Source organism: Lepisma saccharinum, chromosome 1, assembly GCF_977018435.1.
Source record: "Lepisma saccharinum chromosome 1, izLepSacc3.1, whole genome shotgun sequence".
In the NCBI taxonomy this organism is placed as follows: domain Eukaryota; kingdom Metazoa; phylum Arthropoda; class Insecta; order Zygentoma; family Lepismatidae; genus Lepisma; species Lepisma saccharinum.
The window spans coordinates 141,238,390-141,257,746 of record NC_139229.1 but is presented as its reverse complement, the minus strand read 5'-3'; the positions used below and the strand labels follow the sequence as shown (position 1 = coordinate 141,257,746).

General features: G+C 35.5%; 1 protein-coding gene across 3 annotated transcripts; it reads right to left on the bottom strand.

Moving 5' to 3' along the window:
• Positions 1-306: 306 nt before the first annotated feature.
• On the bottom strand, positions 307-19,136 carry LOC145989172 (protein phosphatase 1 regulatory subunit 42-like). Of its 3 annotated transcripts, none has more exons than XM_083124466.1 (8): positions 19,044-19,136; positions 12,368-12,513; positions 6,693-6,859; positions 4,800-4,938; positions 3,140-3,374; positions 2,391-2,504; positions 1,395-1,496; positions 307-594 (listed from the first exon to the last, which is right to left on the bottom strand). In XM_083124466.1, the coding sequence occupies exons 2-8, from the start codon at positions 12,491-12,493 to the stop codon at positions 434-436; spliced, it is 1,044 nt and encodes a 347-aa protein (XP_082980592.1). In that variant the 5' UTR covers positions 12,494-12,513; positions 19,044-19,136; the 3' UTR covers positions 307-433. The 3 variants fall into 3 exon arrangements, with proteins under 3 accessions (XP_082980592.1, XP_082980596.1, XP_082980604.1); XM_083124470.1 differs by lacking the exon at positions 19,044-19,136 and adding an exon at positions 18,473-18,579; XM_083124478.1 differs by lacking the exon at positions 2,391-2,504.
• Positions 19,137-19,357: the final 221 nt, after the last annotated feature.

Below are 19,357 nucleotides of genomic sequence, written 5' to 3'. Positions count from 1 at the left end.
CTGCAGTCTGAACCCAAATCACAGCACCTTAGACCACACAGTGACAGAGAAGAAAGACTTGTGAAATAGTAACAGGTGCTATTCCTTCTTTTATCTAGGCTTGTTCTGCCATCTGTGTATGATAATTATTTTTATGACTTTATATTAATATTATTATGAAAAATAAAATGCTTGCAATACAATTTTTTGATGCAAAAATTTACTACAAAAGTGTCAATTGTAACTGAAAAATCGTACTGCTCCATGGGTTAACAAGTCCAAAGTTATGACATTTTTTAGTTTCCATTTTATGTGAAGAAAACGCACTTTAAAAAAAATGTATTTATTTTTCTATTCAAATGTACAGAAAAAATAAAATATGTACATATATTTATCATGCACCAATATCTTGCAGCACATGCACACACATCATGTACACAGTATTTTTACAGGTTCAATTTTGTTTTACTGAAGTATCTGAAATTACAGAAATACTGAAACCTTGTTCTTTAGGTCCTTGCTTTGGTCTCTGTCTATCAGTGTTGCATGCAAACTGCCAAAATGGTCTGGGTAAGTTTCCATACCTTTCTTTGTTGGTGAAGTTTTTTGATGTCCCTGAAGTGAAAGAATCAATGAGATGATATGCAATTAACAAGTAAAGGATGAGAATAGTTGAATACAATACTTAAGAATTGAGGATGGATTGATGTGAAATTTTCACTGGTACCAATTTCATGCAATGTTCTTTGAAAAACCTGAATTGTTCATTATCTCCTGAATTAATGTACAATGGAACCCCAATTTTACATTTTCCCCCATTATACATTCAATCTTGATGGACCCAAAGTAATGAAATGTTCTAAAAATTTTCTCAATTTTTACATTCCTGCATTTGAATTTTTTTCCCACTTGGTCCACTGAAAACCGTAAAATCGAGGTTCCACTGTACATAAAAATGGTCTTACCTCTGAAAGAAAAGTTGACGGTTGTTACAAGCATTTACACATGTTTTTAACAACTGGAAAAAAATATGCATATTTCGACCTTCAAAATCCTTTTTAATATTCATAAAAACATTTAAAATGGCAGAATTTTGTAGTAAATTACAGGCGATTTATAAGTAATTTTATCACAGCCAATGTTTTGCTACTTTCTCATAATAATCATCATACGAGTAAAAATATCTCAATATGTCAGAATGACTTTGACTGTTGTAATTAGTTTTCACCCTTTACTTAGAAAGAACTGCATGAATGCCAAAATAGACCAATATACTCTCATCCTTTACCTATTCATTATAGTCACTGACACTTATGCATTACAACAATCCAACTGGAAGTCAATGGGATTGTTACAACCCAGAACTGTCTGTGACTGGAACATTAAAAACCGAATCATGATGGTTTCTAACTTACTAATCTTCCATGGTGGATACATAGGCACTTCTGGCACTGAGGAAACAATAAATGGATTTTGCTTCGAAAGTGGGAGACTTGGTGGAATACTTTCAGATGAACCTGGAAAAAAAATGCATTGTACAATTAGTTTCTCCATTTTATAGAATATGTATTGGTGTAATACATACGGGAAAGGTTTCAAGTAGGGCTGAGACTATTGAAATTAGCCAATACCAGTTTTATAAAGGTATTGGGGAAGTGTCTGTTTTATTTTCATAACTAGTACCAGCCAATGCTTTTTAGCATCTGACTATCTCGCTGGGACAGTAAAAATGCTGAGACATATTGGGACTGGAAATTATGCAAAATTCATAATGTTCTTTATTTTTGGAACAGAATTCTTCATAAAGCTTATTAGACGATCTCATGTGAAATTTAGAATATTTTAAAATAAAATAAAAACTGGTAGATCGTTATTAGTTCCAATGGAGAAGTCCTATATTAAAATCAGCCTGAACTCCTATTTCAAGCAGTTTGAAAGCTCACAGAAACTGAAATATATGAACCATTTTTCAAAACATGAAAAACCATAAAGTTAATGATGACACTGTAAAGTTTTGTTAAAAAAGAAAAGTTGTTGAAACACATCAAGCAAGTGTATTTCACTGAAAACAAGTGCTAGTAGCCAATAGGAAGACTGAACAAGACAAAAACCTATTTATATTGAAAGTGAAAAATTTGGAAATGTTAAAACATCTCAAGGAAGCAATGCAAACTGAATATTGTGCAACATTAGCTTTCTGAACAGCATTCATAATCCACCTACAAGGAATCAGTGTTTGAGTGCAGCCTGTATTACAGCGTTTATCATGAGCTGTAAATAGAAACTAAATTTATCATGCATTCACTCAAGTATAAGCTTCTTTTTACTACATTCTCAAACTAATCGTGTAGAAGCAAATGCTCTACATAAACATGAAATATTAAAATAATTTGAATGCAAAATTTACGTACTTTTTCTCCTGAATTTTAAATCATTCATGGTCTGTTGTCGAGCATTTTTTGAAATTTCTAGCTTCTGCAAGAAGCTTCTGGTCAAATCTGTGACTTCCTTTCCATCCAGAAAATCTACAACAATAACAATTATTAGGTAACAGCCCTCTAGCTTAATTAGCTTATCTTTTTATTATATTTTGGTGTATGATGCATGGCACATGCAAGAAATACAATAATTTACAGTTCCTTAGGTTCTGACATTATTAAAATTCCTGTATTTTATATGTAGTCATGCCTGTCAACATTACAATATTAACACTTCCAATCCAAGTTTTAAAATTTCCGAAGGTATAATTCAGTTTTATCAACTCCTGAAGGACTAATTAATTAATTGATTGATTTGGTTTATTTTACTTTGCTTTTCTGCCACTTTGGCTAATCAAGAAGATGTGATGATATAATGAAATTGGTGAACGGACACTCGCAAAGAATGCAATGTGCTGAGGCTGGGATTCAATACCGGAACCCTTGGTATTGTAGCACTGCACCACAGAGGTCAGCTGAATCAGCTAATTCAAATTAAAAGTTGGTAATTTTACACACAAAATATTGCACTTGCATGTAAAACGTTACATCAAAATGCCTCAAAGAAATATATTACTACACTGATAGAACAACATTTAGTAAACACATTTTAAATTACTGAACAACATATATTGACAAAATAGTTTTTAATGAAAATGTCTTAGAGAGAATTGAAAACCCACCTAGTTTTGCACAGCTTGCTATGACTCTTTCTCTATATTTTGGCGAAGTGGCAATCGGATTTCCATCCAAGTCCAAGCGTGATAGAACCGTCAACCATTGAAGAGTTTGCGCAACCTCATCTAAATCCTTCAGTGCATTATCTTCAGCTGACAAGTGCTCTAAACTTGCTAATTTGTTGATGTCAACTAACGAGAGCATGCCATTTCCTGAAACATTCAGTGTCGCTAAGCAATGCTGAAAAAATTAAAAAGTAAATTGTAAGCATTAGCCACTTACATGACTTAACTAGAATTAAGTGTTCAGACCATCTTTAATGTTAGTTATCCTGCCCTCGAAAAACTAAACAATCCATTTCTACTCTTAGCATAAACCTTATTTGCTCACACAAAAATTTACAATTATCACTCAGCGGAGAAAGGGCTATTGTATATATGGCAACATGACCTAAAGTGATTATTTTCTAGCCTATTCCAGCGAGTTCCTTTCAAATGCAAATACTTCTCTGTTAATTCCATAGTGAAAGTGCTCTTCTGTTTCCAGGAAAATGCATTCACTCAAAATAAAGTGCTTTTCACGGTCGAGTTGTCCATGAAGTGGCGACTAGCGTGCCGGGCAGTAAGAGCATGTCTGCCGGCAAACTGGATGCACCATCCATGTAACTGAAACCGCTAGCTATGTAATGAAATAAGCTCGTACAATTACATTGACAGTTACAATTGAAATGAGCACATAACTTGTTACAAGAGGTGTTGGAAATGTTGTCCTACTGCATCCACACATTTATGGCATGTTTTTAGTAAATTTTCACTACCAGGTACATCAGTTCCTCTTCCGAAATTGCTTCAATTTTCTTTATATTCTTCTAATGTATGGCTCCAGGTTTAAAACCTTGGTAGCTCACCACGCAGATGTCATGGAAATGTCTGTTTCTTGAACAAGTGCCAGGGGGATTTTTGAGGATTTTTTGCAATCGTGCTCCAACGTTGTCTAGTTACATATAGCATGGCATTATTAAACTGTAGGGAAGCACAAGTAATACATAAACTAAAACAAAACAATCTAAAACACTTGTTAACACCTTAACACTTCACAAACACGTGCAAACTGGACACCAGCTATCTGAATACTGAAGCACTGACGCATCCAGTGCCAAAGTCAGTGTACAGCTGTGGGTCTAAATGCCAGCAGATGTGCTCTCACTGCCCAACACACTAGCTGCTGCTCCACAGACAACTCGACCATGTGAAGTACTGTAGAATCATACTAGATAATTTGCAAATTTGTCTGTTGCCCTGTTGAGTGTTAGAGCCATCACAGCAGATGAGATTCAACAGCTAAGTAAGAGAAATTCAGTGATAAATTGAAAAATTTTGTTTTGAAGTTTATGTCTTTGTTTACTTTTCATTTATTTTTACCTTGCATAAACATGATATTGCATGCAAATTTTAACTGTGGATTTTACTTTTTTAAAATATTTAACATGCAAATTTATAATGCCTATAAATGTGGATGGATTCAGAAGGAAGGAGCACAAGCATGACATTTATTGGTTTATGAATAAATTTTATTTCATTACTGCTTGCTACTTCAGTGTGTTTATTAGTTGAATGTAGTGAATTCTTATTACAAAAATTAAAAGCACAACTGTCAAATACTCACTGCAAGGGCATCCATCGTGCGGGGGTCAAAGTACAGACATTCTCCACGTGGAATCCTTTGCTTTTCCAAATGCAGTTCTTCCAAATTCTCAAGTCCTTCTAGATTTTCTACAACTGTTATGCAATTTTGGCCTAGGTACCTAAAAAAGGATAAAAAAGCTGAAAGCAGCTCTAAAGAAATAATTGACATTTTCATAAAACATTGGTTCCAATGGCCCCATCAGCTGGGTGCATTTAACCTATCTTGGTGTTTTGCCACACAGCATAGTCCACTAGTCTTAATTTCTTTCATATCATCATCTCATTTGGTGATTTAAAACAATATTTGTGTTATATATACTGGATTTGTAGTAAAATCATAAATCTGTAGTAAATTCGATCCTCGCCACTTGCAAAAGAAATTTGTTCACCTGAAGACAAGAGAAGAGGTGACCTCTTGGAAAGTAGTAGAATAAGTATAGTTTAAATCACTAGACAATGGATAATGCCCAATTAACATTGCATGCTAATATCAGGGATAGTTCAAACTATCATTATTTGTATTAATTTGACCTTACAAATGCAATTTTTTTAGATTAAATACGGTCATTCCTTTTTTTTCTTTTGCAAATTAAGACTTATACTTGAATTTTCTTTAAACCTTCACTTCAAGCAAATAGTTCAGTGTGTGTCTATAGGTGCATTCATGCATATAATATGAATTTTCAGGAATTTTTTAGCATTTTTTCTATTTTTACCACAAACAGTGAACCCGTTTTCTCCTAGGTAAAAAATTAAAACATAATTACCACAAGTATTCATCAATACCTTCATAAAAATCTACATTTCATAGAAATTGTGTTACTGGGTACTGCATGTTTTCAAGTTTATGGAGAAAATTCATGTACGAGGTTTATTTTTTAATTAGGGGCCATTTTGAAATAGAACGAAAACATGCAAAGGAAGAAATTTAATTACCTCTGTACCTATTCATACGTACATTCAGCTACTTCTCAACGTAGTTCCCATAGTTGAGACACTTGTCGTAGCGGTAGATGAGCTTTTGTAGACCCTCATCAAAGAAATCTGCCGCTAGGTCAAACAGCCAATTCGTCACAGTCTGTTTGGATTCATTGGCGCATTGAATTGCTTTCCAGTGAGGAAAGTCTTCAAGTGGAGGAATAGGTGACAATCGCTAGGGGCGGGACCCGGACTGTACGGAGGGTGGTCCATCCGCTCCCAGCCAAATGAGTCAATGAACGACTGTGTGGCAGCTGCAGTGTGTGGCCGTGCATTCTCATGCAGCAACATTATACCGGGAGACAGCATTCCTCGTCGTTTATTCTGTATTGCTCGGCGAAGTTTCTTTTGAGTGTTGCAATACATGGCTGCATCAACTGTTTGTCCATTCGTCAAACTCAATCAGAAGCACCCTGAACAGTGCTATCAACATCATGCACCAGTGAGTCCGTTATGTTTGAGGAGCATCCTGATTGTGGTTCATCATGAACATTTGTGCCTTCAACAATGACATTATCACCATACACCTCACATAACTGTCTGCTGCTTTCATATTTTTCAATGTCAAAAACCTGATCACTGATCGTATCTCACACTCGGCGGGATTTTCAATCACCTGCACCACTTCCATTGTCCACCACAACCACACCAAGTGTTTCACATCGCGCAAATGGCATCTGTTTACGTGCAAGGCATGTCGGTAACTAACACACATGCACAAAATGCCAAGCACGCAATGTTGCCAATGTGAGCGCAAAACGGCCCCTAATTAAAAAAAACCTCGTAGAATTCAAGTATAATTACAAGAATGCAGGGAATTTCCAGTCAGTATACATCCTGTCTAAATTATAAACACACTTAATTGTGCAACAGAAAAATTATTGACCTTACTTACAGTTTACTCAATTTCTTCAAACTACCCAAATTTTCGATTTTGGCTATCTGGTTCTTCTGGAGGTATAAATGCGTAAGATTTTTAGCATGCTGAAGATTTTCTATCCTTACAATGCAGTTGTCGTGTAAGTACAACACAGTCAAACCTTCACACATTGAGATATTTCCCTGGAATAGAAGCAAATAATAGCTCTTTGAAACCTTTCAATATATGTCGTAAGTGATGTTATAGTTTATATACACTAGCGGCAGAAAGTTTAGACTCGCCTGTAAAAATTTGTAATTCACTGAAAGTAAAGTTTAAAATGTGACAACAGTTGACACTACTGTGCTGGAATTTCACTATTGATATTTATAGAATGTTTTTAAAGCGGTTTGGTATGTCTTGGGAATTTTAATCCATTTATCGAATGATGTTTATGTAATATCAGTGTGCAGTCCTCTTCTATAAACTTTTACCTCTGTTATCGGTATGATCTTAACAAGTTCTCACTGTCTTTTAATACATTCTCGCTATGTTAATCTTCAACGTTGCAATGATATTACTGATTGTGAGTGGTTGCATCAACCTACTGACGAGTTATTGTGGGGTCAGTGGTACTTATACCAGAAGTGATTGTGTGTAATTTTAACCTACAGTACCTGCTATTGTCGTGCTATTTGTATTTGAACCTTGTGAAGTATTAGTGCCCAATTGGACGTAAAGGCAGGAACAAGTTCGCATTTACCAGCAACTATGGGGAAAAAGGCTAATATAAGCCAAGAAATTAGGACCAAGGCATGTGCATATAAGGAAATTTGATGGTCAAACCGACAAATAGCAAAACAATTAAACATTTCCGAATGCAGTGTCCGTAGAGCAGTTATACGAAGAGAGGAAACTGGCAGTCATGAGGATCGGCCATGCAATCGTCGAGGACAACCACATTGTCATCCTCAGTAAGCGTGACAGAAGGTGTTCGGCAGTGGACATATGCACAGAAATAAATAAAACAAGAGAGCAACCAGTGTCTGTTACAACAGTGAAAAGTCGTTTGCGTGGGGCTGGATTATTTGGTCGAGTAGCAGTTCATAAACCATTGTTGAAAGCCGTACACAAGCACAAAAGGCTGGAGTGGGCCAAAGATCATGCTAACTGGACCATCAAACAATGGAAACAAGTACTTTTGACGGATGAATCTAAATATGAAAAATTTGGTTCTAACCGCCGCCAATACATTCGTCTCTGCCCTGGAGAAAGAGTTTTGGAAGCTTGTATTATTCCAACAGTGAAGCATGGAGGAGGAAGTGTCATGGTATGGGGATGTTTTGGTAACAATATGGTTGGTGAGTTAGTGAGAGTTGCAGGAACACTGGAACAGAAACAGTATCACCGTATTCTTTCACGCAATGCTGTACCATCCTGGACAAGATTAATTGTTCGAGGATTTGTTCTACAACAGGATAATGATCCTAAACACACATCAAAATTGTGTAAGCAACATGTCGCAGGAAAGGAAGCCGAAGGAGCATTGCAGTCAATGATTTGGCCTTCCCAATCACCTGATTTGTCACCAATTGAGCTATTGTGGGAGGAACTTGCCAGGAAGGCAAAAGCAAGGACCCCAAGCTGTGTGGAGGAGCTGTGGCAGTGTCTACTGGAAGCTTGGAAAGGTATGAAAACAGAGACATTAGAAAAACTCACAGCAAGAATGCCACGCATATGTAAAGCTGTCATCAAATCAAGGGAAGGACACATTGACGAACAGGCAGGGTGATGAAAATGCATTTTGATGCCTTATTTTTAACTTTATGTGAAAAATTGGTGTCTTTTAAACAGTGTTATATGTAGGTTGGTGTGTAACATACCCATACAAGTTCAAATATATGCACTATGATGGTTGGTTTCAACTAATAGCATTTTATATTCATTTAAACAATAAATTTCATAGGTGAGTCTAAACTTTCTGCCACTAGTGTACTTAGCATTGGTTATATTAACCACAAGAAAGATAAGAGGCCAAATAGAGGATAGAGGGCTGGCAAAGAAATGGAAGGAATTATGTCATATCGCAGACGTGAAATTTTTAAAACACATTGCATAACATTAATTTTGAAACTATATCTACAAAAACATTAGTCTGAGAAAGTAAAGATGATGGCTTCAATTTATTTAATTTATTATTCAATATACATAATTGTAGACAATAATTGCCATTATGCAAATTGACATGGTGTTTTCAGAAATATGAAAATTTATTTCCCTAACCAAATGCAGCAAAAATCCATGACTTCACACAAATAATCTTGATTAAAATAAAAAAAACTTCTTAAGTCAGTAGGGTTTTTATTGTCTTGATGGGAGTGCTCAGTTACACCATGAACAATTTGATATTTTAAGAGGCTTTTCTCTCATACTGATGACAAGTTTTCTAAATTCAAGTATAAATTCTAATTTTTGCCTTTCTCAGCACTTCACTTCTTTCAACAGATCTTTAGCACTGAACTCAATGTTAATTTTCTTGGTTGAGAGGAGATTTTTATTTTTTGAAAAATCTAAATTAACATCTTTGAAGCAATATCAGCTTCACTTAACTTGCCAGGCTTGCAGCATCTTGCCACCAAATTCTTCATGAGATCCAGAAAATCAGTGTGAGCAAAGGAATTATAAGATTTTTAGCTTTGGAACCTTCACATTCTGAAAATATAGTTTTAATTAAAGACAACTTATGTTTGAGAAGTGTACTTTCAAGTATCCTGAGAGAAAAGTAAGCTGCTCTTTAATATTTTTCTTGATATTATACAGTGTGTCCAAACAGTCATGCAACTAAGACTGAACATATGGAACTTTTGTACAAAAAGTGATAGGAGACATGAACTTTGCAGTGGGTATTAGATATTTTTTTACAAGATAGGTTAGGTTTTTGTGCAATAAATTTCAATTTTCTTTCATCTGGGCATTGATAGAATAACATAATCAGATGTCGGGCACACCTGCTGCTACCCTCTGACATGACCAATGTTGCCAGTACACCATGCAATATAAAAAAACATACTTTTTTACAAATATGTCATAACTAACCTCATAAATCGTCTGGAATCCACTAAAATGCATAAAAATGTATTGTTCTGTATGCATTTTGATAAATACCCACACAGACCATCAATACACATCGAGAATTATTGCAAGCAACTCCATAGCTGTATTTTATTCATATTTCTGTTTTACTTTGCACAAAAACTTTTTACCCAATATGAATGTTCATGTAAAGGATCATTTTCTTGTTTAAAGTTTAAAAATTATCTACATGAAGTTAATACCCAGTGCAAAGTTCATGTCTCTTTTTGTACAAAAGTTCCATACGTTCAAAGTCTCAGTTGCGTAACTTTTTGGACACCCCATAGATAAGCAATGCCCTTGTCAAACAATTAACACTCTTTAATGATCTTATCATACAAAATTTCAAAGGGCTGACCTCCGTGGCAGAGTGGATAGTACACGGGATCCTGTGTTCAACACATGGGTGTTCTTTGCGAGTGTTTCTTCATTAATTTTATCATATCACCCCTCATCCTGATTGTCACAATTAGCCAAATGTGACGTTAAATAAAAAATTCAGCCAAAAATTTCAAAGGGGAACCTTTACATCTATTAACTGTAGTATAATTAGCTAGGCGAGCAGGGTTATCCTTCAAAACTCTCTACAAGTCAAGAAGAGTGTATATGTATCCTAACTTAAATCAACCCCATGAAATAAATGGTTTATTAGTGGGAAGGGGGAGGTTACTGGCTCTCTACAACACAAAGTACAAGTGTATTGGACAGATGACTCTCCCCAATGCTGCATTAGACCACATTCTAATGTTTGATTTAAATTTCCATGAGTTTTCAAAGACAACACTGATTTTCAATTACTTTTACCTCATCTTTAAGCTGACTTTTGTGACTGGGGGCACTCTGATTTAACTCTATAAATACAAAATATGTACTTCTCATCTATTTAATAATTTAAAACTGAACAGAAATGTTTTTTTTTTTATGATGTTGATAGTAATATCTATGAATAAATATGTACACAATCAAAGGAACAGAATAACTGACAAGCATGAAAGAATTAGAAATGCAAGCAAACCTGATTTTACGATTTAAAAAAAAGATGCAAATACAAAAACAAGTCACAAGATCTAGATGCTTTTGCAAATACAGGACCATAGGCGTATGGATGTCTACAACTTCATAAAAACAAAATTCCCTGACTTTTACTGACTGTTGGATAGGTGCATCAGGAGTGAGCTTTTACATAATACTTTACCACATACTGATTAATGATAAACAGACATCTTTTTTTACAAAAAAATAGCAATCATAGTATAAACAATACGTAATTCTAGTAAAATTTAGTAATATATGTATTAATCCTAATACATACGAAGCATAACCCAAACATTGCAACAAGAAAGTGGTAAATGTCAATATTGATTTTTCCAGAAACAGTAAATTTCCCTGACAATTTCATGACTTTTTCAAAAAAGTAAATTCCCTGACTTTTCCAAGTTTTCCACATCTTCCACTTAAGAATTCACGATATGTTTTTTCATTGTTCCTTTATGTACAAAGGCTGTTGCAGAGAAGGTGAGACAGATTTTTTCCTGGCTTGGCAACACTGCCTATGGTTTCGGTAATAGTCACGTCGTGTAGGATGACTCATTCTGTTTCCGTAGCAAGTTGTCACATGTTGCGAAACCACGTTAGTGAGCAGCTGTGTTGATTTACGTGGAACGTGCTTCGTTGACCCCTCCAGGTTTTTGTGTATAACATTGCTTTTCGCGATGAGTATTCAAGATGAACAGCGACATGCCATAAAATTTTGTTGGCATTTAGGGAAAAGTGCTGCGGAAACATATGCAATGTTTCAACAGGCATATGCCGATCAAGACAGACTGAGTAGAGCCACAGTATTACCAAGGAGTCATTGAGACTCTGCGCCAGCACGTAGCAAAAAAGAGGCTGCATTTGAAGAACTCCTTCATATTGCACCACGATAACTCACGCCCGCATACCGCACGGGCTTTTCAGGGTTACGCGACGAAGAGAAAAATAGAAATTTTCCCGCATCCAGCATACAACACGGACCTTGCACCCTGCGACTTTTGGCTATTTCCACTTTTAAAGACCGCTTTACGTGGTCGTCATTTCATGACGAACAAAGAAGTGATCACCGCAGCGCAAGTTTTCTTCAGTTCGCTACCTGATGAAGAATTTTCAAAGACATTCACAAAGTGGGAGGAGAGTATGGATGCTTGCTTAGCTGTCAATGGTGCCTATTTTGAAAAAGATGTACGTCTACTTGATATGGCTGATTCTGAATAAAATTTTTGTGGTTTGTACATTTTTTGTTTCATTTTAATGATTCTTGGAGGGGTCCATGTACATGCTTGTCTTTTAACTGCTACGCAGTCACGACTTTTTGACCAATTGAGCTCATTTTGGTCTCAATCGGCAGCTAATGAACCAAATGTTCACCCTAGTACATTTGCTAGCCAATGGAGGTCGCTGTTTTCCTATACATGAATTAGTCTCTGTGCCAGCCTTTGTATTTCATCAATTCATCATTACAATTAACCTAGAGGGGTAGAGAAGCACCATAAGAGTACCCAAACTACAAATATTCACTTGTGCACATTTTTCATACTTACAATACTGTCAATACATTTTCCCTGAAGATACAGATGAGTCACTTTTTTCAAATAATCTTCACATGATGAATTCTTGCTCTGTTTACCTATCCCTCTTGCAGCTACGTTCAGTGTTAATTTTACCATAATTGTACTCAGATGTACAGCTAAAATAAAAGGAAGAATGAATTTTTAATAATAAAATACATTATGGGTTCATGTTTTTAATATATCCGAACACCAAATGATACAAGCTTCTACTAACACAATTCTGAATTTAGTTACAGTGTTCAATTTTTTCTATTGTTTTAAATGTAATCTTGATCCTTTCCAACTTGCAAATGAAGTCTGAAAACAGGAGTGTGTGGTTGTCTTCCACAATGTAACAGCAAAAAATGTGCTCTTTTGCTTGTAACAACCATATTTAAAAAGAAAATAGTATTACACAGAGAAATTCATTTTGCAAAGCTTAATTGAAAATGTAGGATTTCATCACATTGATGTTTTGACATTTTGAGTTGGAGACAATGCGTGATTGAATTAACCCTGTGCTGGGCACGTGGGGTCTTTAGAGACCCCACATGTGTTTTTTTCAAGGGTAACAACTAAATTATATATTCCAGTGTCACCAACGGTTGAAATATCTTATTTTGATTTATTTTCTATAGCATCCTCATATTATAACCGAAAAACTAATTTTATTTTTCTCGTTAATTGGTCCTAAATATAATGCCACTTTGGATGGGCACTTGGGGGCCTTTGAGGACCCCAATGAATATTTCAATTTATTGTTTCTTCTACCGCTCGATATTATTATATTATATTAGTATTATTATATTATTATCATTATTATTATTATTATTATTATACTATCATTTTTCAGAATTCTGATTGTCAGTTGGTCTGGCTGCCCAGTATTATGCAATAAGTCCCATTTCCCGGATATCTTTTCTTGATACCAACTTACCTAATGTATTGTTTACATTTCAACTTCTTCACAAAAGGCCGAAATTTGCCCTTACACCTTCCATCCTCGATGGAAAATTATGGATAAAGCCCTGCCTACCTCCAATCCAGAGCCTCGGTGGTACAGTCAGTATGGCATCTGACTGTACACGGGAGACCCGGGTTATATTCCCGGGTGGTTAATCTAAGGTCTGAAATCATGATTATAGACTGTGATGTTCCTAATTTGTTAAAAACAAGTAAAACTATGTTGTTATTGTCAAATATATATATATATATATATATATATATATATATATATATATATATATAAAAGATTATATTGTGGGTTTAGAAACAGGAGTTATCTGAAATTTCTAAGGGAGATTTGAGAATTCTCAGAATTGGATTGTTGGTTGGCCTCGCTGCAGTGTTATCGCAAAGATAAAATAAATTTACGGTGAAAACACTTATTTGAGTTACAGTAATGATGCAATATGTATATGCATGCAATATATTATCTACCAATTTCAATTTCCTTGAAACATAAAGCTGGGGTCTTAAAAGTCCCCAAGTGCCCATCCAAGTATTATTTCCAACGTGGCCAGCAATGGGTTAAAAGAAAAGTAGCTGGTAGGGACTGAAAGATCTATTATCCTTAAGCCCCCATTCACACAAAGTAACCAATTGCTGCTATCAGTTGCCTGTATTGACAAATGATAAGCAACTGTAAACAACATCTTTAGAAGTTCTCTGGAATAGAACAGCCAAAATTTTGTTTGTCTACAAGAAAATTAAAATTCCACTTAGATTTTATTCGATCATACCTTTATATTTATCATGTTATGATTGTGGTTGATTTTGTAAGATCATATGTTCACCAATACTGAACAGAAATATATGATACTACTACTATTTGAAAGAGGAATAATATTTGCAGTGTGACACAGACCTTAAATGCATTTGGTGTGCACCCATGTGGCAGGCAGTGCTGGATCTGTTAAGGTGCAAAACTCTGCAGTGGGGGGCAGAGACAAATAAGTCCTTGTGGGGGGGGGGTCCTCAACCATTGACATAGTAGAGCATTCGTAGTTACTCAGAGGTACAGAAATTAATACACTAAAGTCAGTGCCGGATCTACAAGCCGCAAAACCTCCTGGTGTGGAGACAATTAAGCCTTAGAGGGTCCTCAGCCATTGACATAGTAGAGGGTTTGTATATGCGTATGTAAAAAATAAACGTAGGTACTCAGAGGTACAGAAATGAATATAATATATACAGGTAAAGTTAAAGTTCCCTGTGCATATATGAGGGTTGTTTGAAAAGTAAAGTAAACGAAGTATAACGCAGATAAGTGCAATATTGTATATTTTAATAATAAGAAAAGAGTTGTATCTTATGACTATAGTATACACAATAAAATAGTTCAACGAACAAACAATGTCATAGATTTATGCGTTACTTTTACTTCTGACTTAACATTTAATTGTCATTATCAAGCGAACATAAAAAGAAGTCTGAAGCTTGCAGGTTTTATCAGGAGAAATTTTTTGCAAAATTTTTCAGTCTCAACGGTAAATAGGATATACATCACATTAATTCGCCCAATGATAGAATATTGCAGTTCAATCTGGAATCCTCAGCATAAGACTTGGGAGTCCACGGTGGAAAAGGTACAAATGCAAATGGTGAAATGGTTATGTTTTAAAAGCAATATTGAATATCATATAGAAATTATGTAACTTTATGTAGCCATTTTGGTATCAATACCTTGAAAGAAAGAAAAGTTTTCTAATGATCTAATGTTCATATGTAAATCAGTAACACAAGATTGGCTATGTTCTGAGCTGTTAGAGAGAATAAACTTCCATGTAACACCTTTTAAATGCCATTCTCAAGGTTAACCATACACAAAACTCCCCAATAGTAAAAGTTCAGGAATCGTTTAATGAGTCATTCTTAGTGCATGATTTGGACATATTTGTCGATTATGTAATGTTATTGGGTGCAAAATTCTGTAACACATTATGTTTTATCTGATTTGTCTGTAAAGGCGTTTTAACTGTATATGTTGTCACACTATTATAAATTTTAACATTACCGTATTTTATTTATTAACATTATTGATAACATTTGTGTATATTATTAAAATTATATTTGTGTACATTATGTTCAGCATAAATGGGATTTCGGTCCTGTGACGGACAAACAAAGAAATGAAATGACAAATGGCAGCACCATAATCGAAGTTGATGCACGGTCGGTAAGTTTGATCCTTCAAACGAGCCCTTGCAGAGTTTCAGCCCAGTGAGTTATGAGGTTCTTGTTTATAAAATGTTCCACAAAATAGCCATTCACAGCATGAATCACTTCATCGTTATCGGAAAATCGTTGTCCTCCGATCCATCTTTGAGGTTAGGGAAGAAATGGAAGTCTGAGGGAGCTACATCGGGCTAATAGGGTGGATGATCCAACAATTCAAACTTAAGTTCATGGGTTTTGGCCATAGAAACACGTGCATTGACCTGGTGGTTTTCTCCATCATTTTTGAGAACGCTTGCACGTTAATCTACTCCATGTAATCAAACAATAACCTCACAACACACTGGGCTTAAACTCTACAAGGTCTCGTTTGAAGGATCAAACTTATCTACCATGCATTGATTTTGATTACGGTGCTGCCATCTCTGTTTTGTTTACCTTACTTTTCAAACAACCCTCATAGCACCATGCCATGAAGTCACACTTAGGGTATGTGGGGGTAGGGCTGCTTTATGCTGGAGCCACTTTATGCGGGGACAAAGCCAGAAAATTTCCAACCTTAGACCACCTACCCCAGGTCTCCCACATGGCAGTCAGACTAGAATTTCACGAGAAATGCAGTGCTGAAGGTTTCTTTAACCTATCTTTAACCAGGAAAAAGTTATGATTGTAACAAATGTATCATTTTCCAGATGTGTGAAAATAGTGTCATCTATATGAAACATCACCACAGGCACTGAACCCAGCCCCCCCCCCCCAATTCTCATTTGACTCCCCCTATAGGGGGCCCAATGTATAACTTTCAACATCTTACATAACTTTTGCACACGACAAGTGGGAAGTTACACAAGATTCTGCTCTGAAATGGGCAGAATCAATAATGTGGGACTTTCACTCAGTTTGAGTGTCTTTCTTGTGCTCATGCGTTTACCATTTCAGTATTTTCTTTTTCAAACCGACAATAAATTAAGGAAAACATATTATGAATGAATATGTGCGAGAATAGAGGAAGAAGCATGGGAATACTGTAACCTTCATGCTCTTGAATGAGCCAGTCCATTGCAAAATAGGCATCTTTGTATCCCTTCGGAAAAGTCAAGCAGAAGTTGAAAATATTCTGTTTCCAATATGACACTGTTTTATGTAATCAGGATTAGTATTTTCTTTACATGTACCTGTCAACATGTGTGGGCTACTTCATAGTGCATTGCTGTGGCTGAAAGTTGCAGTGTTACATGTTTATACCAATGCTTAACCAACGTTCAAAACAATACATGTATGTGTGTGTGTGGAGCAGCTTAAGTGATTGCCTGGGTGTCCAGATTTAGTAGAGCCAAATCCTTATTTCTGATTACATAAATGTGGATATTTGTTTTATAAAGAGTTGGATTTGTGTAAAGAAAAACTAATTGAAGTTACTTCTCAATGACAAATGTATATTGCAAAATCATGTAGCAATTTAAAGACAATTTTGTGAATTTATACCTACAAAAATAAAGGAAAGTAAATCCCTAATCCTTCAAGGGCAGGCCATGACACAGCAGGTATTTCCCTTTAAGTTTCTAGTAATATGTTACTTTTTTAACATACTGTAACTTCGATAATGATCGGAGATACATGTTTTGAGTTCTCCACAAGTCTAGAGGTATGTAATTAACAATTACAAAACATGCTCCGTGTTAGTGCACTGATTTTTTTCTCCAAAAGTATTAGCAATAAGAGCGTAAATTTTTCCACATCAATGGCAAACACAGCAGGCATTATGTGGGTACTTTTTGGAAATTCACGTCCTGGCCTGTGTGGAGGTCCGATGAATTTCAAATTTGTTTCTTCTTCTAACTGATTACAGATTTTTTTTTGGTAAAAATGTCAAAGCCGGGAAACGGATTTCTTGAAATTTACAGGAGAAAGTACTTACGGAATTGAGTTTCTGTGGAATTTCGGAAGGTTGTAGAAGTGTTTTCTCGCATTTTTCAATGTATTTGGCCGCTAATTCATGTATTTTTCTAAAATGTCCAAAGCTGTTGCTTGCATTTCCATCCATGAACTTGAACCGGATGTTGCGAGCATCTGATGACGTAATCCCCAGTAAGTGTTTCCAAACACACAGTTTTTTCACTATATTGCCCAACCTAACCTTACCGTGATGGTGGGAGGGGCTATCATGAATGGTTTTTGGGGCTATTCGTGGATGGTTATACGATCCAGAATGGTTTTGGGGGCTATTCGTTTATGCTCATACGATCCCGAATGTTTTTGGGGCTATGCATGAATGGTTTTTGGGGCTATACGAGAATGGTTTTCGGGGCTATGTAGGAATTTTTCTGTTCAGAAGGTTGAAACACTCGTTTGTCTTTTGAAACAGCACATCGACAACGCTAGTCAAGATTTGCCCGCCATTTTGCGTGTTCAGGAAGCGATAAAAGAACGAACAATAATTACTTGATATGTCGACAATAGATACTAATTTCGTTAAAAAAAAAGTGAAATCCCTTGTTAAACAATCTTTCGCAATGCAGAATAGGTAACTACGAATGTCAACAATTACAGAATAAATGAGTTACAGACGTTTCCCGGCTTTGATAGTGTTACCTTTTTCACCATCAGGATTATAGCCCAAAGTATACTGAACAAAAAAGTTTCATTTGTACATTTTTCACACGAAATGTTACAGAGATGAAAGGGTAAAACGGTTACACTGCAAATTCATCATTCACTCCCATTGCCATGATTAGCTTCAATATGTACAGGTAATGGTTCAAATTGTCTTCTGATTTTTTTTCAAATTCTCCTAGCAGAAAAACTAATTATCATAGAATTTTGGAAATTATTGTCACACGAAATATGAACCTTCCTTTAAGTAATGAGGGTATTACCGTAATGAGTACTGTTTGAATTCGAAAAAAAATGTTATATTACCTTACACAAGAATGCGCATTTCTCATTGACAAGGTATTCTCTGTTGACAAGTGACTATTGTCGACTACTGGGAATTAATGTAGAAGTAAATTGGAACTAGAGTAGAATGCATTTAGGGACTTTTATTGTAATGCTAAGAGAACCAAACCTGACCTGCGTAACCTAACCACTAAAGCATATATTGAACAAAATCTTAAGCAATCGCTAAAACTCTGCAGTATGTTAACAGACGTAAATTGAAATCGCAATAAAACAAAAGGAAGTTGGGAGTCTGTATAAAACACACGATTGATTGAGTTGGTGATTTAAGTCCACTTTATGTACAGTAAGGCTAACCGAAACTGGACCTATAGTTTAAAGTGGGATCCGAACTACTGTATGTATGCCTCCGCAGGGTATCGAACCTGGGACCCCTTGATTACAAGGCGACGATGCTACCACTGCGCCAGAAGGGAGGCCATATATATGAGCAGATAAATATAAATTATGGGTGTTTAAATATATTTTTTTAACTTAGGTGTTATAAAGAAGTCATCAAAACATAGATTTCACATATATATATTTTAGAAACCTTTTACGAAGTGCTTTAAACTAGTAAAACAGATCCTATTCTCTTGGTAAACAAGAACACGCCTATTCCTGTCCTTTCAAACGATGACGCAGCGTTGCCAGCTCAGATTTTTAAAAATCGGGAGATCGTCCCCTGAAAAAACAGGAGATTTGCTTAAAAAATCAGAAGAACTAATAATAGCGGATTAACAACGTTCTTGGGGGATAGAGTGGGAAAAGCTTTCCACTATCTTTATTGAACATTATTTATTAATTTTAGATGTCAAAATAAAAAAATATTACTCTTATGTTAATAAAAAAATTGGGTTATGAATT

Excerpts from the sequence above, each read along its gene's own strand:
- LOC145989172 (XM_083124466.1), bottom strand. The coding sequence starts at position 12,493 with ATGGTAAAATTAACACTGAACGTAGCTGCAAGAGGGATAGGTAAACAG. Across the intron at positions 3,375-4,799 it reads GCACGATGGATGCCCTTGCA|CATTGCTTAGCGACACTGAA; the intron begins GTGAGTATTTGA and ends TAATTTTTTCAG. Across the intron at positions 2,505-3,139 it reads AGCAAGCTGTGCAAAACTAG|ATTTTCTGGATGGAAAGGAA; the intron begins GTGGGTTTTCAA and ends TTATTGTTGTAG.